Here is a 25063-nt window from a genome sequence, read left to right as displayed (position 1 = left end):
ACCCAACCCTAGCTTTGGTCGGCACGGAGGATCTTATTTGGGCTGCTGGGTCCCATCTCGCCGACCACCAAATCTCTTTTTCTCTCTCCCTTATCTTCTCATAGAAAAGATTGAAGCAAAAAAAAAAAAAAAAAATCTCAAACTGCCCACCTTTTCCTTGCTTTCGGTCTGGTCTGATCGCTTGCCTCATCTTTTCTATTGGAGGCTCCCAACTCTCATTGAATCCTTGTCAAAATGCAGACATCAGGATGACACTTTCGGCTTCCTTTTTCCTTTTAATTGTTTACCGGCCCACGGTTCAGAATTAGATGCATGGGTGGGGGGTTGGGGGTTGGGGCTAGATTAAATAACCTACTATTTGGTTTGTGGTGTATGATAACTAAACAAAACCCCTTGTTGAATCAGGTTAGGTCACATATAGCTCCATTTTCTTGAACCACTCATATCCACTCTCCACTCTCATCTCCACTATCTGACACTCTCCCTCTCTTTCTATCCTCTAACCTATTCTCTCCTGAACTATCCCTCTCTGTAAGTTTTTTAGGATTAGTTAAAAGTATGCTTAGAGAGTGTTTTATGTAATCTTCTCCTCCTCTGGTGGATAAAAAAAAGTAAGAAAGGCCTACAGAACTCTTGTAAGCATCCTTTTTATCCTAATGAAGAATATTTTCGTTACTGCATTTTTCTGTGTTATTATCTTTCTCCTAAATTAAGAGGAAAACAGATCTGGTACTAAGTACTGTTGTAAAACACAGCAGCAGTATTGTAGCAGTAATGAAGTAAATACTGTAGCAAACTATTCTTAATTGTATTGCAGCCGAATTAAAGTGTAACCCTCAGTTAGTCCAGATTAAACCGTAACACAGTTAAATCTATTATTTTATGCTTTTTTTTATGTTTCATATTATTAGTATGTTTGCTCGTTATTATTATATATATATATATAAAGAATGTGACAAAGAGTATGATTATGGGTCCTGAATATAGCACATGACCATCAAAATCTGCGCCATCTTAAAACATGATTAATGGTTAGTGCAGCATCAGACCATTAGATGGGCTGATGATCCTCGAGTATAACTCGATCTTGCTTTGCTTATGTCTGAATATAACTGAATTTTGGAAGCAATGATATAAGGATATATTTTAGATTGAATTTTGAGTACTTGAAATTCAGAAAAGTTTCAGGGGTCGACTGGTCTTTTCTTCATTTTTGGAAAAGAAAGTTAGAAATGCGGATCAATCAAATAATCATGACATAGTTATAAAAACCAGATCGGTGGCCAAACCAGCGAAGGATTGGGGTCACCGGATATCGGAGACATTTCTTCGGCCCCCTTCAAAAGAAATGCGGGCAGGGTACAGCTCGCCTGCTAAAATATGTAACTATTTATAATTTTTATACAAAATGTTACTCTTAAACACATTGATCTACATTCTACACTATTGTTGTTGCATAAATAAAAAATGATGATTCTTTTAATTTTTGAAAAATAAAAGTAAAGTTGTATATAATATGGAAGAATATATAAAATCTATCGATATTTTCTTGTTTTGAAATAATACTTTTTTAAATATTCAAATGCATAGAATTAAGTGTGTGTGTGTATATTTCTTTAGCTGGGCATCAAAAAGAAAAGAAAATATTTGTTTGTCATTATTAGGTAAACATTAATTATTAAAATTGCACGTAAAAGACATTTTTGGCTAAAAGATATACATCTGTTTTTGTAGTTGATAAATTAATTTTTATTGCAAATTATTTAACAATGATGTTCTACTCTAAATTTGTCCTTGTTAAGCAAATTCTTTATTATTTAATACAAGAAGTTTTCGTTTTCTCTGATCAAGCCTGTTGATGACTGTAACAGAGATCTAAGTTCCAGTCTCTCCTTCCTTTAAGAAGCTCTAGAGAGGGTTAACAGTATTTGTAGAGGGCTGCCCTTACTGTGGACTACTGCATACAGGAATTTTCTACCAAAATAAAAATTATTTTGTGTAAAAATCTGCTAGGCCGATGGATATCTCTATGTGGTATCTATGGAGTACTCATCCACAAAGGTCTCGCTTGGTTTGTAGAAAAATAAGAGGATCAATAGAAAAACGAACAAATATCTCACATTTGATTGGAGTTTTCAAAATAGAGAGGTAAAAAAGTCGCATTCCCATAGAAATAAAATTTTCATATTTTATAATTAAAAAAATACAGGACAGACATGAAAAAACTATTTTTCCACCAGTTAAAAATTGGGATACTTTTTTTTTTCCAAAACTACTATTAAGCTATCAAAATCCATAGATAAGTTCTTTCCTTTTATTAAGAGTATAATAAATATTTTATACAATTATTCTTAAAAAATAGATGCTTAACCAAGTATAAGCCATTCTGAAATAGTCACTTTCCCTTGGTTAACCCAATATGTCAAAGTCATTTTTTCAGGCACTATATTTCCAAAAATCAGATTCCTTTAAAAAATATTCTAATAAAAAAAATTCTTTCTACAAATCAAATGTACCCTAAATGATTAAAATAGCTAACATACACTCTTCTGCTGCCTCTATGATTTACATGCATGCCTACTGCCAAAAACAGCTGGAAACTATCAAGACATCAGCTGCAATTTTCACCATCTACAATCATGATAAAATCAATAGCATGAGACAAAGCCAAGAAGAACATTTACCGAGCAGCGTTACAAGGTTGCGTTGTTGGATGATAACCATCCGAAAATAACCATTCCTATACTCATTTACAAGATATTATACCCAAGATAAACTCGAATTTTGTTTGTCGCCATTTTTTCCCCTTCAAGTAATGATGATTAAGGATCAATATGTCAAACAGATCTAATCGACAATATAAACTGGACAATTGGTACATTCTAGCTTCCCCTTGCAACAAAAGTTGGATTGGTAAGCTTCTCATGCCAGATAATAAAAGTTAGCTGAAAATTCACCTAACAAGAGCACCGACAGAAATTGTGAAAGACATTTTAGCCTCCAATAATAAGACCAAAGAAGTCCAAGGACCACGGCCTGCAGAAGATTCCAGAATTACAACTTCCAACAGTCCCTGTGTGAATGATGACACTGCCTGCCTACCCAAAAACAAGAAAGAACATGTAATAGCTGGAATGGAAGGTCCTCTCCCTCCCATTATGGAAGAAGGTCATCTTTTACTTGGGGGTTATTTGATGGGATCCACCAACACAATTATTGTGCTTAAGTCGCTATCACAGGCATGCACCATAATGCAATATGGCTTCATTTGCAGTGTCCAAATATTTTCCTGCTTTAGAATGTTAATGAAACTGTAGTGGAATAAGTTCGAACGACAAGGAGGCTAACCTTCTGGTGCTGCTACCAATCCCCACTCCATTCCCCACTCAGTTTGCCATCTTATGTGGCAGTCAAGGATTGGTGCAGTGCTCCGGAGATGATAGGGATTCATCAAGTGGGAGTTGAGCCATCCAAGAAGCATCATGTCCTATCAGGGAATGGAGCAGGAAATGTGCTCTATCTTGGCATTTATCACGAAAATAAGGCTATGTAACAGCAGAGGACCAAGAAAAACCTGGTCAGACTCATCGCATTTAAAGAATAAGGAAAAATGATTATGCCGATTCAGAATTGATTTTGAAATTACTATAAGCAACATCCACTGAATTGATTTCAACAACAGGCTCTGAATTGATTTCCATGTTTATCAGAGTCATCGACAAATTGTGATCTAGATCATCTAAATATTTAATTATAACCTGCTTAGTTTCTAGTGCTAAACAATAATGCTGATCAAATTGATGCTCCCAGAATGATTATGACCCTTTAGATAACCTCCAAAGTCTGTTTTACTCTATAAGCATGATGGATGAAACAGTCTTTCTTGAATGAGAGCTTCTACAAGTCATCTACGTCCAACAAATTTCTAGAATAATGAGAAGACTTCCAAACAATCCTTTCTAGAAGAGAACTTCACTCCAGATAATTGAAAATAAAAGTGCTAGTCTAAGTTCATAGAGAAAAGTGAGAATGTTTTGTTTAAGTTGCCACGGGCAATCTTCAGAAACACAGGATGTTGTTATATATTGCTGATCAGAAGGAACCGGAATTGAGTAAAGGACTTGGGGAAAGTAATCTTTCACATACAAAGCTGCTAGACTGATTTTCACATATAGACTTAATTAAATTCTATATTTACTATTCCTCTTTATCTAAAGGAGTGATCTAAAGGAGCGATCAATCAAAAGGTGTTTTAATAACATGTGACAGAAATGAATGAGCAATCATATATATGAACACAAAATAGCAGATTTTTTTTTCTGAACATAACATCAATGCTTGTACGAATTAAAGCCGAAAGGATTTTCTTACAGCAATAAAAAGCACAAAAAATATGGGAGACATAAGAAATATGATGTATGGGAGGCCTTCTCTTAGTGCACCTCCATTTGGTTCCTCATCAGCAGAAGTGTAGTTATCCTTATTTTCTACAAATGCTTCAAAATATGTCTCATAGCCAGTTCTCCGTGAGAAGGGTGAGCTTGTGACTTTCATCATTTCCATAGCCTGATGTAGAAAAGTAAGTTCCATAGATTATATGAATATGCGAATTTTCTTTAATTCTTGTTTTATTGTTGAACACTAATCATAATCCTGCATGGATTCAAGCTATTGGCAACATGCGAATCAACTTTAATGGTTTGGAAACATGAGGCCAATAATCAAGAAATTCTGACACAATAGTTTTTCCTTTCATAAGGTAACCATCATATCAATTACCTGAAAACTAAACATGAACTGCCTTGCTTTCTTGCTTACTTGGACATTTGGATGAGATTGGAGCTTCTCGTACATGATTCTTGCCTTATCTGGCCTGTCAATATTTTAAACATAGGCAATATCATGCACCAAGAACAATTCAACCAATAGAAACCTATGAACTGGTCCGTTAAAACAATGAGCAAGATAGATCATTTTTGTTTGCCTGCAACTTTTTTCTTTTATTTTTCAAAGCAACTGAGCGTAAACTTGATCACCCATTGAAAATTTTGTCACCCCAATATCCACATCAATTTTGTTTGCCTTATGCTGGTGTTTTGGTTTTGAAGACATTAGTTTTCAAATTAGATATTTTCTAGAGATCTGTTATCTCAAAAGATAAACTTGTGCAGCAAAGGAGGAGGTGCCTCCATGGTGCATAACAAATTGCCTATCGTGAATACTATGGGAGCATTTTCCATTCATGGTAGCGATCCTTTTAAAGTGGAAGCAAAGGCCCAACTGACTGCAATTTTTAAAATCATTTGAAGACGAATTGATTTAGCATGTTTTCTACTCAACTGTCAAAAACATGTGCAGCTTTTCTGTCATGAAGGTTCTCCATCTAGTATAGAGTTCCCTTCAATGACTGATTCAGCAGCAGTAAGCTTTGTTTCTACATATTCTCCTAGACTCATGGTGCAAAATGTGGATGAGCTGGCTAAGCTTGCTGCCAACTGTATTAGCCCTATAATTTTGTCAGGGAAGCTGTCTTCTAGTTGAAGTATATATTCTCTAGAGTTTGGGACATGCAATGGATGAGCTATGGAGACAGAACAACCCCTCGAGCGAAGGACCACACAGCGGAGGAATGAGTCCAACCCTCAAGCAAATATGCACATGGCAGATTTGCAAGTCCAAGGCTTCTGGAGGTAAGATGTGCGTATTTTGGAATCAAAAGAACCGGAGATGAAGCAAGTGGAGCCTCACAAACTGAGTCATGGGGGAATTTCCTTTTAATATTAGATAGATGTTTAGCTACCTGGCATGTCACTCTGTACTCATGATGAGGATCTACATGAATGCAGTCCTTTTGCTAACTTTATTTATAGGTTCATTATTATAAGAATATTAATTCACTCTAACACTTGTTCATCAGTTTCTAAGTATAACCACAAGGCCTGTTAATTATCATCTAATATAAAACAACTTTCACTATAATAATTCACCACTACCATTCTGTTAATGCTTCCACTAAAATAGAAGGAAGAAATCTAGCACTAGTACTGCACAATCCATAAGATGAGCTTTTAAATTTAAAAAATAATGACCCTCCATCTGTATGTAATATGGCATACCAAATATTACCAAGTTTGTCATACATGAAAGGAGGAATGATAGTACAAGAAAGAATGAGCCCATACATTTGGGGACAAAATTTCAGGAAAAAAGACAAAGTAAAATGAAATGAAATCAACAATGTAGAATCTTTTAAAAACTAAATCATTTAGCACTACAATGCTGGATTATGACCATCACATATGACAGCTGTCTGCAACTCTCTCTCTCTCTCTCTCTCTCTCTGTGTGTGTGTGTGTGTGTGTGTCTCCGTCCCCCTCTCCTTAAACACATATGATTGGACTAGAAGGCTTTCTTACTGATATAACTTTAAGTTTTTATATACTTGTCATTTAACTCAGATGATTGATATGGAAAAAAATTCTTTGACAAATATCAAATGCATACAACATGAGAAGAATGAGAATACCTTCTTAGTGAATCTTGACAAATAGACCACTGCAAAGCAGCCATTCCATGAAGTTCACTCTGCATAACAATAATTCTAGATTCTATGAACAAAACAGAGTTGGAAAGAGAGAAAATGAATTAGAGAACGCCATATGAGAAATTCTTCATAAACATATTTAGAAGCTTACGCACTAAGATAATATTCTATGAAACAACACAGAATTAAGTACATTAGTTATTGAACATGATAAGCCTTTTAGTAATAACAGTTAGTACACACATGTATGTATATTTTCTGAATTTGAGGAGCTAGTGTTGAAACATGTGTTACATGTACTCTGCAGCATACAGTCTTCTTTGTAGTAGATGCGCTACAACACAGGTGTGTTCAATGTGTAGTCCAAACATGCATTCCTTCACTCTCTGTATGAATCTATGCATGAGTAAATTATAACAAATGCATGGATTAACTACACAAAGACAGACACGCACACATATCTCTGTGTGAAGGTGCATGTTTGTACATATATGCTCCTGTACATGCATAAGCATGTGTATTTTGTTTATAACAAGAAAACTTCTGTCACCAGCCAGCCATGAAGAAAAGCAAGGAAAAGAAAGGTTTGAAGCAACGAAACCTCTCTCTTTAACAAAGATACTTCTATTTATAATATACCATTTAGTCTATGTCTCTCTAAGATATAATTGAGAGAGAGAGAGAGGTTTGTTTATTAGACAGAGATGAGCTTATTAATATGGAAGTGTTCTTTATCTAGCCTTCTTATGAGTGAAGCCTCCTGACAAAACATGCATCATATGTGACCATTATATTTTCCTTTATAATAACTGCATCCACCACTCTTAATTCTCTTTCTGCAAATGATCATTCAGCTCAATCTGGACCATCCACAAAAGGCAAATCACTCAGAAATTCAAAATGGGGCAGAAAAGGTTCACCAGCACAAAATAGAATAAAATTTGCGGAGCTCCCTCTTCATTTAACTTGAAAAGCAAAAGTTGATAGTTTGTAAAAATATAAAATCCACTAATGGTGCGTAATAGCTCCTTATGTACAATTGCGGAACTCAAAATTCAGTACCCATATTTACTATATTTAATATGGCATCTAAAATCTGTGAGATCTCAACAATTGATGGACAATAATTCAATAAATAATCTTCAAAGGATTTTTTTTTCCTGATCTAGGATAGGTGGAAGCCCGGCCAAATATTCGGATGATGGCGGGATAGAACCCAGGTCTCTTTTACTGATAGAAGAGACTTTATTAATTCTGTAAATTGGCACTCTTGATCTTCAAGTGAAATTAGAACAGCGGAATATGATTCCAGTTGTAAAAGAGAATGCCTCCAAGTAGATGCAAATCTGCAGCAACGAGCATAGTTTGCATCCATATACCACTCGATAGCCTGACAGGACACCAAGTGAAAAGATGCGCACAAGTGGAAGAAACAGTTTCAAATAATTTAAAACAACCAATTAATGATTTCTGTTAGATGACAGGACAAATGAAAGTGGAAGTAACAACGTATGCAGTGATCTAACCAAAAAAAGGACAAGAAAAAGGATAGAGCATGCAATATAACTTGTTCAACAGTCTTCTGCCTAACAAACAAAAATTGAAAAATGCTACTATTATGTACCAAAAAAAAAACTATTATTGTTTTTCAGTAACCAAATTGCATGGCATGTTTAGACCTGAAGATATATCATTGAATCTACACACTAGGACTATCTATCTGCATCCAACTTTGAAACTTAAAGACCGTTTTATTGCAGATCAGTACTTTTATTGCAAATCCAAGATATTTAGCAAAAAATTATCTTAAATACAAGAGATAGTAATCTATCTGCACCCAATTGCTTATTAAGTAGTAATTTATCAATGAAACATGAAAGTTGGCATTTTTTGTCATCATTTTTATTGTAAATTGACCTAGCAAGTTCAACTTTCTCAAAGCACCTTCCATAATTGCAGCATGGAATACCTGAAAGACCAATTTCTTCATTATTTTTTCATAATAAGGCAACGCTTCTTCTAGTTTTCCAAGATTCATTAAGTTATCACCTTCCTTCAGTGCCTACAAATGCACAATTATAAGTTATTCAGGTATGTATTTAAATTCTTTGATTAGATTTCAATTTTCAACAAATACAAAATGCGTGATAAGAAATTTATTAGTATCATATCCATTACTTCAAGTAAACAAGTGTAAAATTTCCCATTCGGCCACATAATTAAACTATGATATAAATCAGATTTGTGCTCCCTAATGTCCAAAATACATGAACATGGCTAGCGATGACAGAGGCATCCATCCAAGAGTCAGCCTGTGCAATTTACCAAGTCATCAGTAAAATAATATCAGTGAATAAATAGTTAAATGTTACAAAAAGCACATAATAATAATGATAATAATAATAATAATAAATGGAGGAAATCTTAACTTCATAGAGACATCAATTCATGCGGTAATACTTCTTGCTTGTGAAAGCAGTTGACAATGGTCCTGCAAGATCTTTAACAGACAGGAGTCACAGGACACTAAAGTGAGATGATAATGAGAACCGTTTGTTTATGCAGTGGGAAACTATGATATTTGGTAATGATGTGGCTCATCTAGATTTAGAGAGATCAGCATGTTATCAAAAAGGTAGCTGCACAGAAACAGAGGTTTTACAGAGGAATTTAATAGTGAAAAAATTATCTGTTATGATTGTGGGGTATCCAAAGATTTTCAGATCTGACCATTGTTTGTCTAGTGGGGCTGCATTCCAAAGGCCAACTGAACTGTAAAAGTGAGAGGAATATTGAGGAAACACATGTAGTCACATACACAGATCTTAGGAGACAAAGGTTCAACTTCCAGAGTACGGAATTAAGATTAAAAACTGCTTTGCAGAATGGCAAACTATTATGGTGGCAATGGAATAAGCAGATGTTAGGTTTCAGAAAACAAATTTTGGTTTGAGAAAGTCTTACAAACAGATAACTGGTTGGATTAACATATATATCCTCTATCACCTTGGAAAAGACCATTAACGCTCAAAAGAATCGGAATTGTGCTGTAAATTTGAAAGATGAGCACGTATACGAAATCCAATTAAATAACCGCCATGGCCAATTGGACAATATTTTTCTTATTTCTACTCTCCTTAAAAATTAAAAAAATGTTTCAATAAGAAGAGGGCAGAGGTCCAGATCAAATATTGGCATCCTACAGTTGTTTGTAGTAATATCATAATCAGCTATCTGAATCTCATCTTTCCAAATTCCTTTTATGTCTGATTGTAAACAAGGATTATACCATTTTATATCGTTATCTATCACAATTATCAATTTTGATGTCTTTAAGGGCAGAGCCAAGAATTTTTCCCTTGGGAAGGCAGGGGATGAAAACGACTTCACCAATACAAATAACAAAAAAATAATAGTTATGAGTACAATTGCGCTCAGAATTAACTGCTAACAGATATTCCCCCCCTCCATCCCTCAAAGAAAAAAAAGGTTCATGTACAGATTGTACTATCTCAAACTAGGAAGTTTGTGATAAAGACTTGTATTTGGTTAGCTCGTTGAAAAACAATTAAATAAACAGTGATAAGGAAAAAAAATACAGCACATTAACAATCAATTATTTGAAGATGTATCAAGCCAGAACATTGTTGTTTTCCTTTGAATAATTTGCAAAAGTCAATTAGGCAACCAAGGTCTGCCGAACGAATACGAGGCTCATATCAGAAAGCAGTTCAGTACGGTACAAACTATTTCGAGCCAAGGTGTATCAAATCATGGAGAGGAATTGGAGGGAGGAGAGGGAGGAAAAAAGAGAGTGGAGGGAGGCTTATTGGGGTCGTAGTTGAAGAGGGGGGAGAGAGAGAGAGAGCAAGCATCTGGCAGAGAGAGGAGAGAGAGGGAAGGCTTACTAGCCAACAACATCGCAACATTGAAGAGTAGAGACGAGAGAGAGAGAGGGAGAGATTCGATGGAGATAGGGAAGGGGGAGGAGGGGACCTTACTGGCCAACGCCATTGGAGAGTCAAAAAGAGAGCGAGTGAGAGAGCCCAAGAACACTCTCAAACCATCAAATGCTTGGGTATTATTCACTAATAAAAGATAAATATTGAGAATAGTTTGATATAACTTTGATAATTTGAAAAATAATGTTTTGGAGGTCCCTTATCTGTGTCAAGCATAATAACAATAGATTTAGTTTTCAAAAAAATGCGGTAGGCCATAAAAATTTAGAATCCAAACCATTTAGTCATTATCTAAAAATACGAGAAGTTAAAACACAAAACAAAATTGAACTACATTGGATGCTTATAAAGCATAATCAAATCAAAGCACTATATTAGGCCAATGGAATAGTCCATTTTGTGATTGCTTGATTAATAGGTAGGAAATCTCAAATCATTGGATTTTTCAGTTTCAAGGCAATAGAGGTGTTGCAGATCATATTTGATAGTGTAAAATTTTAATCTAAATATTCCACTATCAGTTTTCCAATTACAGGATTAAACCTTCAATTTCTCTATATAAAATTGAGCTAGCATCCTAGAAAATTTGAATTTAATTTACTAGGGTTCAAACTAGAATTCACAGATTCAATATCACCAAAAATTGTCTAATTAATTTCATGTATTCGTACCAAAATTTCAATTCACATATGAATCCTAATACCAAATTTTCTCCATATATACGATCATAGATGTTCTCCACAGACTTAAAACACCATAATGAAAACCATAGATCCAATTTTCCACCACCACCCTAGAATAAATCATGGGCACAAACCAAGGATTAGACACAAACATGTAATAGAATGATAAAATGCATCTTCAGCACCCTGCATATCATATTTAAGGAAAAAAAATACAACACAACATTAACAATCAATTATTTGAAGACATATCAAGCTAGAACTTTGTTGTTTTCCTTTGAATAAGTTGCAAAAGTCAATTAGGCAACCAAGGTCTGTTGGACCAGTATTGAGGCTTGTATCGGTTGGCAACCGGTTCATATGGCACCAATACATATTGTTCCGAGCTGAGGAATATCAAATCATAAATGGTAAGAGGTGGGAGGAGTGGAGGGTGGGAGAGGGAGGAAGAGAGAGTGGGGAGAGGCTTATCAGTGTTGCAGTGTCAAAGACAGGAGGGAGAGAGAAAGTGAGCGTTGGGTATAGAGAGGGAAGGTAGAGAGAGGGAAGGGGGAGAGAAAGGGGAGGCTTACTAACCGATGGCATTGTAGCATCAAAGATGAGGGGCAAAAGAGAGGGAGACCGTTTGATGGAAAGAGGGAAGAGGGGAGAGAGAGGGGGGCTTACCGGCCAACAGCGTGGCAATGTCAATGCAAGAGCGAGAGAGCCCTAGAAGGCACTCGAATCATCAAACCCTTAGGGGACGGGAGGTTAAGGGGACATATAACCGAACCGACCCATGTTGCTGAACTATCCCAACTTGGTGTCGGTTTAGTTCGATACAGGCCGAACCGCCCAGTTCAGATCGATTCGGCGATCGTTGTATACAAGTGTTCATAAAATCAATGAGCTCGTTGTTTTCCTCACCAATCATCTAGTTAATTAAGCTAATATTAGGTTAGTTTTCCAATCTCTTGAAAAGGGCATATTATATAAACTACTACTATTGAGATCACATTTCATGTTCCGTAAAACAAATCTTTAGCAAATTTTCTTGAACTAACAGCCGCCTATTTGGCTTATAATAAGTCGAGAAAATCCCTCTGATATCATTTGTCTACATCTAAGAACAGATTAAAGCATTAAATTATCCTACATGATAGTGGTTATGATGGTAGAATGTGTGGATTAAGGACATCAAAAACTATAACCATAGTAGAACCTAAGCATATAGAAAGAGCAATATTATGCATCAGATAAAGTGATTTATGAACATGAAGATTACAAATGGTTTTGTTTCACATATACCTCCTTGCACTCAAAATTTGTTTTTGCATCAAGTGTCAAGCCCATCCTATTCTTGTAAGCTGCAAGTAATTCTCTACTACGTTTTTCCTTGGCAATTTTGTCTTCGGCAGTTTCAAGCACTTCTCCTGGCCGAATAACCCTTCCACCACCAAACTAAAATGCAAAGAAAAAAAGAGATGCTAAATTAATTTTAATAAAATAGACAAGAGATAAAACAAAATGTTTAATAGAAGCAAATTGGAAAGGACAAGCAAAAGGTAGAGATGATTAAGAGATTTTATTAAGGTTTCATAATAAAAGTTATGAGATTATAATAGAAAGGAAAATCAGACTGAGACTTATAGATAAATGAACTAGTGCAAAGCTATAGCTTATGTGTCAATAGAAAGGTTATAATTTCAATACCGATAGTTGCCTCTTTCCTTTCTATAATTGTTAGAATCACAAAGAATATAGCGATTGCAACTCAATCACTAAAAAGCTGAGATAACACACTAACTATATATGAAATTAAAACCCCAAGAATCCATATATTTTCATGCAAATAGATATGGTATTTCGTGAAAAATTGTAAATTATTTAGCCATTGAAGTTGCACCATAAATTTCTTTAGTCAGATGTTTGTCCAGGCAATGGTTGGCATAACAGATCAGAAATGATTATATTCATTATTTATCTGATGGGAGCAGAATCTTATAATAGTTTCCTATGGCAGTATTACCCAGACTCAAGTTGTATTAGCGAGACAGTTATATGTCAGACACTTTCGATATTTTTCAAATTCTCCGGCTGCAAATTTTAAAGATTGGTTGGAGCAACGTTCACCATCTTGGTACCGAACTCCATACCAGTACCATCCTATTACAGTATCGGTACATGATACGATACGAGATGACGAGGCGTACTGAGTGTCGGCACAGTATGAGACTACGTATCGGTTTAGTACCGGTATGGTAAGATACACCCGGTACAGTACGGTACACCCGATAAGACAAACCTTGGAAAACTCAACAACAATGAGTCTAACCTACCATAATGACTTGGAAATGGGATTTTGTTGCTTTGGAGCTTGTTTAAGGATAAAGATAATTATTATAAAAAAAATCTTCAAAAATTCATGTTTCTAGTATCTCTATTGGAGTTTTGGATGAAGACCATATATCATAACAAAGCACTTCTATGACATGCCACTTAATTATTCTAAAGAACTTGCAAGATATAATGCTATATACCTTACTATTGCTTTTCTTCATCATTCATGATGCCTAAACCCTTCAACTTTTGTTAAATATAGAAAAAGAATATCTCATATATGATGGTTTATAACTTTGTATTTGTGCCACATTTAAAAGTCTATATTAGTATGACCAATATTCTGATGCTACACCCTTTTTTGGTAAGGTAGGGGGCCAAGGACCAGTACAACTAAAGAAGAGCTAAACAAGAAAAGAGTGAAATCTCAATGTTGCAGGAAATAACATCCATAGGCACCTGCAGTGAGCAGAGAAGAGAGTTCAGGGGGAACAATGTCTGCAGTAATAGTCAAGCTATCCATAATTCCAACATTCAATAACCAGTCAATTGCTTGGTTCCCTTCTATGTATGAGAGATTTTAAAGGAAGAGAATGAATTCGAAACAGCCTAAATGTCATACAGAAGTTGGTTAAGGACTATGCTGTCAAACATCGAACTAGAAAGTCACTTGATCACCATCAAAGAGTCACCCTCAACCCATAGATTGGATATACCTAGTTGTTCCGACACTGCTTTAAATCCCTCTCATGCTGCCCTTAGCTCAGCCTCGGGCTCCGAGCACAGTTGAAGCCTATAACGTCTGACGAGAATGATAGCACCTAAAAGTCACAAAGGATAAATCCAGCATAGCCATCAAAATTTAGTTGAACCACACCAGGGGGAGGGGATTGTCGAGACACCAACAATGGAGAGGTAGGATGGCCAGAAAGGCTATAGCAAGTTAGCAACCCTAGTGGCCCGATGAAGCCCAGATTCAACATTAATAGCAAGCCAAAGCTCAGGCTAGGAAAATAACTTTCTAAGATGCATTACCAACAGAAACATGTTCAGCCTGAAATATACTATCATTACTGGATGCGCCAATTGACCAGCCAATAAAACATAATTTACTCTGTTGATCCTCATTAGTAGAGGAATTAGCAATAAAAGAAAGTAGATCATCAAGAGGTCTAGTACAACCTAAATAACCAGCAGGTTGAAGGCATGATCCCAGATAACACAGGCAAAGGAGTAGTGGCATAAACATGTCCATATCCTCAGGGATGTTAGAGCATAGGTCACAACCAGAGAATTCTTCCCAAGAAGACCTCTCAGATAGAGCATCCCCTTGAACCAAGGATTCAAGTCCCAACATCATGTCTCATAGGACACAAGGACGGGATAGCATCCCATGTGTTGGGATAGGACTATCCCACCATCGTCCTAGCTTCCCGATCGGCACGTTTTGGACATCTCCTGTCCCAAGTGTAGGGACAGGGAGGGACAACTGCACTTCCCATTCCGTGGAAAAACTGGGATAACCTCATCTCACGAGATTTAAATTCTCGCCTACAACAACCTCTTTCATACAAATTTTGAGACAGTTCTAAAATCGGAGTTAGGGGTCCAGTTGAAGTTGGAGTGGATGGAGATTGAGTTGGAGTCACCACCAGAAGTAGGGAACTCTAGGAGCCACAGGAAGTTTCCACACCTGAGAAATCATATGGGAATGACAAGTCAAGAGGAGTTGAGTCAGCTTATAGATGTGACATCTATTAGGTTGAAACTTCACAACATTACTACTTTCCCAATAGAGCTTGTCCTCCTAGCTACCTACCGCTAGGGACAGCCATTAAAGAGATTCTATTAACCAATTCTAGAAGAAACACAGAAACCATATTCAAAATATCCTAATAATGACTCTTGGTAATTATATCAACAACCTTCATGCCTTCAATACAATTATCCAAATTTAGAGGAACAGGAAGATTATGTAGAGGAATAGTATTTGGCGAGATGAGAAGATTAATAGACAAGCCATTTCCAATAAGCCATATGAAGTCACCTTAAACTATTTTTTCCACCATCACTTGTAGCCTTCCAAATTGCTAAGCATTTCCTACCTGGCTTGCAATCCACCCACGATCCATTGAATTTGTATTTGGCGATAACGTTGCTACTCCACAAGATAGAGGGATGTAAAATTAACTTAGCAGTAGCCTTGCCCAATAGAACTAACCTCCTATCTCTAGGAGTCTGAAAAACCGTCATATTCTTTAGGCTGACAAAGAAAGCTCCAGGCAATACCATGCATTTTCCTCTATTCAGTTGAATGTCCCCAATGGAAGGCTTTGAGACATCTCTCCAAGACAATTTGCCATTAGATAAACCAGAAGGGAATCCAAAACAGATTGAAGTGGCACAACCAACAAAGGATAATGCCCATCATTTCCACCCCTCCAACCTCGAATGGACCTCATCTAACAACTCATTTAAGTTAATGATGTGTAATTTGGAAAGAGAGAGGGAGATATCAAGATAGGACCAGGAGCTACACTTGAATGCCTAGTTTCCTTACAATCTTTTGCTTGACATTAGATGGTGTACTAGGACTTCATTGCATGTATGCCTAATTGGAGTAGTAGGACTACAATATGCTTGCGTCTCAAGCAAAAAGGAAGCAATCATCAGCAAAGAAAATAAGAGAGATCTAGAGACCATTACAAGGTAGTGATAGACTCTTAGATTGCCAACAGTAACAACTTCACACAGAGAGCAGGAAAGCATGTCTACACAAAGAATCTCAAAGAATTTTCTCAAAAAGAATTTTATTAATATCTCAAAGGTTGTCCCTTACAGTTTATTTTATGCATATTTATAGCACATGATATCCTAACCCTAATTCGAGCATTAAATCCGATGCAAAATCATACTTGAAATAGAACTCGACTACAAGAAAATATACTAGAATTATTCTATTACAAATATGAAGATTTGACTAAAATTTGATACAGTCCCTAATAAACAATTTATAAGAAAATCTGCCAAAAATCTCTGAATCCCGTTTGCTTACACGCTTGCTCATGGAATGGAAATAAATTGAATTTTTACATACTACAATTTTTCTCCTTGAATCAGCTGGCTCCTTCGATGCTTGGCATGGTCTAGTTGGTCATAGTACCTATTGGCTGCACCTTGTGCTGTATTATGACGTAATCCAAGAGATGCATTGGTGAGGAATCCAAAGTGCGCTAGGGCAGCCCAAAGATACTCCCGTCTTACTCTATCATAGGCCCTCTCCATATCCCCTTTGATAGCCATGAGACACTAGATTTTGGAGCATCTGCCAACTAATGAATCACTTTGAGCCAAGAGAATATTATCAGAAATATCTCGATAAAAAGCAAAAGCTCCCTGCTCCTCAAATATAAGCTCCAGGATCACCAATCTCAACCTACCAGCCAAAAGCTTCGGAATTAGCTTATAAAGAGTGCTAGAAGAGCTAATAGGGTGGTAGTCCTTTGGCTCCTTGGGATTTTTTTTTGGGGACTAGGATTAATAAATGTAGCCTTCCAAGAGTATGGCACAAAATCATTAACACAGCCTTCACAGTCTTATAAACATTATCCTTGACTAAGCCGAAAAGACTTGAAGAACAATGGTAGAAACACACCTAGACCTAATGTCCTATCAAAGGCCATGCTCCTCAAAGTATCTTCAATCTCAATATCAGAAATTTGATGAATCAACATAACATACCCCTAGGAATTGAAGGAAGCTCAAATACAGCATGAGGTAACACCAAATTCCATTGATCTCAATAAAATTGATAGAATGTAGACTTAATTTTGACCATTGAATCCACCTAAAACAATCTGCAGATTTAACCTGATTAATTCTATTTCTATGCCTCTGCAGCACACTAGCTCGATGAAAGTATGCCGTATTGGAATCACCCTCCCTCAATGATTTGACCGTGATTCAAAGAATCTCCTGCTAGCATAGAATTAGATTATAGCCTCTCTAAGAGCCTTCATTAGATTCTGGTCATCAACAAGAGACAAACACTCATTACTAGCCTCCAAAGATTGAAGACAAATGATTTCGGCTTCCAGCACCTCAGTCTTGCAAAAGATATTACCAATAAACTCTTTGTTCCAATGCCCAAGCTCTGTTTCAGCCGATGTCAGCATAAGGGACACCTTGATTGCTGACGAGTGATAGCCTTGCCTCGCCAAGCACTGCACATGCACACCATTATATGACAGACAAAATTTTTGAAGTGAAAGGGATACGAGGATCTTGCTGAAATGTTAGAAGTATCAAGAAGCAAAGGACAATGTTCAGAGGCAATTCTAAGGCAAGTGGCTTACCTTGACATGAGAAAAATTATCAAACCAATTGCCCATTGCCACTACTCTATCCAAGGCCAACCACATTGTAGCTTGTCCATGGAGACTGTAACACCAAGTAAAGGAGGGCTCACTAAACCCAGCATCAACAAGTCTATTGTCGTATGGGAAGGATTGAAACTCCCTAACATCATGATCAACAACAAGCTCCTCCCCACCATGCTTTTATGAGGCAAACACTATACAGTTGAAATCTCCTATTAGCATAGTAGGCATGCCGATATCAATTACTTTAGAAGTCATTTGCCACAACATCCTCCAATAACTTCCTTTGTGCTAGCATAGATATCCCTAGGATCCAAGATGGAGAATTGGGTAAAGAAACAACTCCAAAAATAGCTTTCTTGCTCACCTAGCAAGAGTCAGTATCACACAAATTATTCCTCCAAATTATTATTATACCTCCAAAAAGACCTTCTGCAGTGATAACATACATTTTCCAAGAAGCCCCTAGGGCTTTATGAGCTCTAGGAATTGACTCGCCAGATATTCTTGTTTCATGAGAACAACAAATATCTAGACTATAGCATCTTACAATGCATTTAATAACATTATAAAATGAGGGTTTGGTAGCCCCTCAGCAATTCCAACAAAGAATTTTATTTAAGAAAGGTGGGAGGTAGGATTAGGGTCTACATCGTACCCAACAGAACAATCACCATGACTCGCCATTAGATCGGAATTGGTAGGAGAGAGATCAGCTTGGCTAGAGGTCCTAGCCACCACCACACACTAGCTCCTTCACTAAGGATCAAATCAACCCTTTCATAACAAAGCCAACACCTTGGACCAAGTCCGCTTCGGAGGATATGGCCAATTGAAGCTTTTGGAAGCACTGAGAATGGGTAGTACGGACAACAAAGCAAAGGCTATAGGCTGGTCCACCAACATATCCTTCATCCAGGCCGAACCCATTACGCCATCGAGATTGGGCAAGCCACCTTAGTTTTGGATATATCTTAGCAATTAAAACCTTTGAACCCTATGATAGAATCCACTGACCATTAGATATCCTGGTATTATTCCTTAGGGGGAGTGCTTATCCTTCTCTTTTTGACCTAGTCCAGAACCTTCTCTATTCTTCAAGCTGCTCCCTTCAATCATTTCCATCGGATCACCACCTGTAGATTCCAGAGCTTGTTGGTCACTCGCCTACACCCAAAGAATCGAATACTTGGAGCTACCAGTTACCATGGAGAATCTCGACAATTGGATGTGCTCCTTTAACCTCTCCTTGCAAGAGATTTGTCCACATGTGCCCGCATATCATTATCAAAGTTAAACAAATGGAGTAGATGAACCTATCCTAGCAATTGGACCATTACTAGTATCATGAACTAGATGATTGAACCGGCCTTGGATTGGACTCGCCTTCCCCAAATATCATCCATCAACAAAATCCTAGTAGCTATAATCCAGCATGTACACAATGATTTTGAGACTTTCTCCTGCTCCCCATTCTCCATCACACCAATCACCTCATAGGCTGGCTGAAATAAGCAACCTTCCTGCAAATGTCCACTTCAGCCACAATTGTAACAAACCCCCACCAAGTTGTCATAAGAAAATGGCTGCCAAATCTTCCTCCCTTTCGCATGGACAGGGTACTGGAGCACAAAGGCTGGGAGATATATACTTTAACATAGACCTTTACTATGCAAAGCTAAATCAAACTCCCCAACCAGTTATCCAAATAAAACAAAGTACCAAACTTTAAGGCTATCTGAAAATCTTTTGCCAATCCCAATATTGCACTAGCAAGTCAGAAAGCCAGACCCGGATGGTGACATGCTGCATGGCATTTGGCCTCGGCTTAAAATTGGGAAGCTAGTTCTCTAGGGCAACATACACATCAAACAAGTCATAGACATTGAGATCTTTATAATCAAAATCATATGGGCAAGCTACCAGTATGACGTTCAGTTCTAAGACTTAAAACCATAGTTGTTGCTCTCCTTGTGGATTATGTTCATTGGACTTATAACAATGAAAAATAGATTATAATGCCATATATGGTAAAAAGAGTGTGTATATAATACATACACATGCTTATTTATACATATAGTTAAAGGCATGCATACTAAAAGCTTGGAGGCCATTCCTCCATAGGAGGCAACCTAAGTGCCTAGGTGCATGCCTAGGCCATAGAGGCATCCACCATTTAGCCTAGACCTGGGCATTCATTGAGCTGGGTCAGGTTCATATTGGACCTAGGTATTATAGCAACACCAAAAAAGGGCAAGCTAGAGCCTAGCCCGACCTCAGCCCTAGAAATTGAAACCTGAGCTCGACTAGATAGCAAATTGTGGGGCCCAAGCCTAACCTGACCAATCTGACACAACCAACCATTAAGATCAGCTCACTAGGGAAAGCAACTGACTGAAGGAACGGCTTTCCCCTTGTGCACCCTTGTTGGACCTGCAACTATCATTGCCAGTCAACACCCATCACCTGATTACCATTAGCCCAAGAACAAAAGAAAGGTGAGAAGGAGGCGAAATCATTGCCACTCACCATTGGGTGGGAGATGGGATGGCAAGAGAGAGCGGTAGCCACCGTCATGCGGGGAGGGGAGGGGTTGCAAGAGCTTCACATTCTCTCTCTCGCCCCCCCCCCCCCCCCCCCCCCTTCCAAAGCTTGCGCTTTATGTAACCAAGAGAACACCTCCTAGGGTTTGGGTTAAGGAAGGGAGAGGGGGAGAGAGAGGGATGGAGAGGTTGTTAGTTAAGGACAGCTGAGAGAGAGAGGAGGGCAATTTACATTGTATGGGGAAGGGAGGGATCGTAGAGAGTACAAGGGAAAGAGGGAAAGATAAGGGTTTTTCCATGACCCCTTTCCATGATATAAGGATTGAAGTAGGATTAGTCAATTGTTTAATATATTAATCCTCATATTTAAGCAGAAATGCCATTATTGCAAATTCATCTTTCTATCATGTGTCGCCAACATCATAATCATAGTCTAACAAAAATAGTAAATAAGTTAACACTTGATTCAAAAAAGACAATTCCGCATGGTTGTGATGCATTAGGGTGCTCACTAACAGGTCTAGGTAGATTAAATAATTATTATTTTTGTAAATGATTAATGTCAAAATAAATTGAAACCTTAAACTTATGAAACATATTTCAACACTTATTGGCAAGTTTTTAACAATTTGGTTATAAGTATTAGAATCACCTAAGACAAAAGAATAATAATGTTATTTGCCCCCTTTGGAAAAACCTTCTTCTTATCTAGAGTAAAACATCGTTTACAAAAGATAACTTTTCTATAACCTAGTTCATTTCAAAAAAACTTCAGTTGTGACCAGAAATTACTTCTGCAAAACCAATAAGAAAATCCCAACTATGCCAAAACTATATAAATCATAACAAAAAGGTCATGTAGCCTTTAATCCCCCACCTCCCACAAAGGGTTCTAATCAAAATGTCTAGTAAAATGCTAATTATATAAATTCATTAAAAAACTTAAGGATAAAGACAAAAAAGGAACTAGAAGTAGCAAAACAATGTTCATTACATTGTCTGAAAAAGCACATATATAGCATATACCGTCTTTGAAATGTTGCTGGGCCTTGGGAAGACACCCCATGTAGAAACCTTGGGCTTGTATAATCCCATACTATCATCATCTTCTTTTGAATTCATAGTAGTTGATGCACTCGATGTAGAAACCTTGGGCTTGTATCGTCCTGTGCTATCATCAGCTTCTGTTGAACCCACAGATGTTGATGGTGTTGTATTTTCAAACTTGCTGGGATCCCCAACAATAATTTCCACTTCAGGCAAATCCCCTTCCAAAAGAGGTTCCACAACTGGAGCTAACCCAGGTGGCACTCCTCTGTACCTTTTTTTCTCAGAAAAATCAAGCCCCAAAAAGTCAATGCCGGAAACTTTAATCTCTTCTTTCTTACTTACCTTATTCTGTTCAAACTCCTTCAAGTTCCTTGAATTCATCATCTCTTGGCCTAATATACAAAATGATCAAACTTTCAATTGTGCATGATGGCTTAACAGACAGACAAATGGGTAAAAAATTGATCTTTATATGACTAACATATTATTTCTTGTCTTTTTTCCACAATTTTCAAATGAAAAAGAATTTACTTACGCCCAATGAAAATCTTGGTAAAAGGATCAGAAATAGAATATAAAAGTCTAGCTCTTACATTAGTACCTTTTATCTTACGCTTAAGATGTACCTTCCAAAGAAACAACTTTACATGGATCTGTTAATATTATTTTGCCAATTTTTTAGACAAATATCACTTTCAGGTTAGTATTTAGCTATTCTAGTCTAAAGCAGAGGTATATTGGGAGTATAAACTATCAGATTAGAAAAGTCCCAAAAAACAAAAGAAGTAATACATTCTAACCTCTCAACATTCACCCAACTTCTCATCAAATTATCAATGTTCACATACTACATGAAAGGGTTAACTTTCTAATTGTAAAGGTAACACTATTACCTCCATCATGGTTTATGCCACAAAAAGCAACCAAACTTGTTTCACAGTTCCATAGAACTCGAGCTCCGAAGTCATTTTTACAGACTCATCAAGAAACCATGACATTGGATGCATGATATCTTCCTTAGTTCATAATCTCCATTATTCAATGTCGCTACATCAACAAATCACTTGTAGCAGCACCCTAGCTAGACTTCATCGAAGTCCAGCAATTGGAGCTTCAAAAATTGTCAGAAGGACCTCCAAGTTAGGAAAATATGAACTTCTCTTTATTGTTACCTAAGTATTTTGATACCTCTGCTAGCTTGTTGTCCTTTAGCTTTTTTACCTTTTTTGAGACTAGATAATTTAACTCCCCTTTTCTTCAAAGATGAAATAATCAATCAAGGTCCACCACAAGTTACAGTCACCAATCTTATCAACAACAAGGCATAGCTCAAAGGGGAGATGATGCAGCATGCTTACAACATCTAAATGAAGTAAAACATGGAACTTCCAGTCCAAACTAGTTCACATTTACAGGCTTTATTATTTGCTTTGATTAGGGAACAGTTTGTCTAACTAGGAAAGCAATGCTAGGATGTCCATTGACATGTTTGTTGGTTTTTCATTTTACTTGTGAAACAGGCAGATGGGACATGTAAACAGTATAAATCTCCCTATTTTTTGTCATGTGGAGCAAAAACTTTGTGACGCAAAGGAAGAGAATGTAAACTAAAAAATGGGCCAGTCACAATCATCAACAAAATGCGGGGGAAAAACACTCTTGCTCAATCCACATTAGCAACATACCAAAAGTGCACTTGACTACCACCATACACAGCTAGACACTAGACAAATTTTCGCTGTCGCTACTAATTAAAAAGTGTCATTGCCATGATGATCATCCAGATCAATGACCATGGCATCCACATAACTCCAACAACATGTAGTATAACTCCTCGCCGATACGTTCTAGGTTGCCAAGCAAATTTCTTCAGGGCTTGAATCCAAGATTTTCAGGAATCCTAAAATTCACATCCTAAGCCTCTCCCAATATCTATGTCTTAGTTCCAGTAAGATTCTGATACAGCATAAGAACAGATCCTTCTTTGAAGATTTGTACTTTAAGCATGGTGAAATTTTTTGATAGTTGTACCTTTTCTCATGGGAGGGTAATCAATTTGTTGATCTTTATAAATAACAGATTCTTGAAAATTTCAATAATATAGAGGCATTTTATCTTTTTACATGATTATGCAAGAAAATTATAATCAATGATTCTACTTAGTACTTCGTCCCCACATAAACATCGACTAACAAAAGGTCCTAAGTAATCTTATTCATAGCTAGTTTCCTGCAGTCTTTGAAAAGCTTTATGCAGGTATTATTCGATAAATGGATCATATATTGCTATACGCTGAAGCTTTTTTTTTTTTTAACCTCAACATTGGAATCGCCCCTGACAATTAGCTCATGCATGGCCCTAGGCCCTCCAAAATCCCACATCAATTTCTGCAGACTAGACACATCTAATAAAATGAAAGAAAAACCACAACATCAAGAACACCCAGGGGGAATATGCTAGTGTATATTCTCCTGCTATATGCAAGTATATGTGCATGGTAGCAAATGATCCTAACTCCTAGATCAAGCATGTTCGAATATTCTTATCCAATATTTTGTGGTTCAAAAAGTTCAAGGATTTATATTGATTAGCATATTGAAAGCAGTCCGCAAAACAACAAACCTGCATTACAAAATATCATACCTCCTAATGCTACAAAACTTTAGACAGAACAGTGGAACAAAAATAAATGCTGATCAAAAACAAATTTTTGACTTTCTTCAAAACTCACAAAACCGTCATCGAGAATCGAAACGTCGGAAATCACAGTCTTTCATTATATTCCAATTAACGACCCACCGTGAATTCTCATTCCTATATCAACTCAGACTAGAATACTGCGAGCAGTTTTCGAAGCATACCAGAATCCCTCGGCTTCTCTACCGCAGCATTCCCGTCCCCGCCCACAGCTCCTTTCTTCTTCCTATACTCCTTGACCTTCTCAAAAGCGAGCTTAACGGCTTCTGGGACCTCCGAGTCCGGATCGCCACTCCCACTAGCACCACAAGTGGACTTCGGGACAGGGTTTTGCTCCGGGATTGGGGTCGATTTCTTCTTCTCCTTCTTGTAGGCCTCGGCCTTGGCAAAGGCGAGCTTCATCGGGTCGGGGGGTTCGGAAGACTGTCCTTCGGGAGCCTCCTCGCTGGGAGAAGAGTGGATGGGTCTCAAGAATTCGCGTCTTCTCGCTGGGAAGAGGAGGGATTTGGGGAAAGAGGGGGAGGAGTTGATGCAATTGGGAGAGAAAGCCCAAGTGGATGAAGGAACAGAAGCCATTGTTGGGGGAGGGGGAGGAGGGGAGAGGTGATTGGGTTTGTAAAGATCAGGGGACACGGAAGGAAGGGGCGCAAATGGGTAGGGTGGGGTCTGGCTGGGTCTCGAGCGATTTCTTCTTCGGATTCTAATTTTGGATCTAGATCCGATCCGATTAAAGATTAGGTCGAGTCGAATCGGATCCATGGGTATAATTTTTGATCCAACGGATCATTCAGGTCGGGTCCATGTATAATCCGGATTCGATCCAAAAAATTCGGGTCCGATTCGAGTCCAGGTCGGTTTCGGTTCAGGTTTAGGTTGGGCCCGGTTC

The 25063-nt window shown here is 37.4% G+C and overlaps 1 protein-coding gene across 4 annotated transcripts; it reads right to left on the bottom strand.

Annotated features, from left to right (window-relative positions):
- Nucleotides 1–2657: 2657 nt before the first annotated feature.
- On the bottom strand, nt 2658–24822 carry LOC103705594. 4 transcript variants are annotated; one of them, XM_026804080.2, is made up of 7 exons: nt 24342–24822; nt 21457–21872; nt 12477–12629; nt 8514–8606; nt 6527–6585; nt 4780–4873; nt 2658–3545 (listed from the first exon to the last, which is right to left on the bottom strand). In XM_026804080.2, exons 1-7 carry the CDS (start codon nt 24751–24753, stop codon nt 3411–3413), a joined length of 1362 nt encoding a protein of 453 aa, XP_026659881.1. In that variant the 5' UTR covers nt 24754–24822; the 3' UTR covers nt 2658–3410. The 4 variants fall into 4 exon arrangements, with proteins under 4 accessions (XP_026659881.1, XP_008787584.1, XP_008787585.1 ...); XM_008789362.3 differs by lacking the exon at nt 2658–3545 and adding an exon at nt 4264–4566; XM_026804081.2 differs by lacking the exon at nt 2658–3545 and adding an exon at nt 4593–4668.
- Between the last annotated feature and the right edge of the window lie 241 nt (nt 24823–25063).

Source organism: Phoenix dactylifera, unplaced genomic scaffold (assembly GCF_009389715.1).
Source record: "Phoenix dactylifera cultivar Barhee BC4 unplaced genomic scaffold, palm_55x_up_171113_PBpolish2nd_filt_p 000146F, whole genome shotgun sequence".
Taxonomy (NCBI): Eukaryota; Viridiplantae; Streptophyta; class Magnoliopsida; order Arecales; family Arecaceae; genus Phoenix; species Phoenix dactylifera.
Note: the sequence above shows the minus strand (reverse complement) of the source record. Positions and strands in the feature narration are given on the sequence as shown.

Coding starts and splice junctions, on each gene's coding strand:
- LOC103705594 (XM_008789362.3), bottom strand. CDS start 24,753: ATGGCTTCTGTTCCTTCATCCACTTGGGCTTTCTCTCCCAATTGCATC. Junction 12,630..21,456: donor CCAGCAACATTTCAAAGACG/GTATATGCTATA, acceptor TTTGCATTTTAG/TTTGGTGGTGGAAGGGTTAT. Junction 4,874..6,526: donor TGTCAAGATTCACTAAGAAG/GTATTCTCATTC, acceptor AAATATTGACAG/GCCAGATAAGGCAAGAATCA.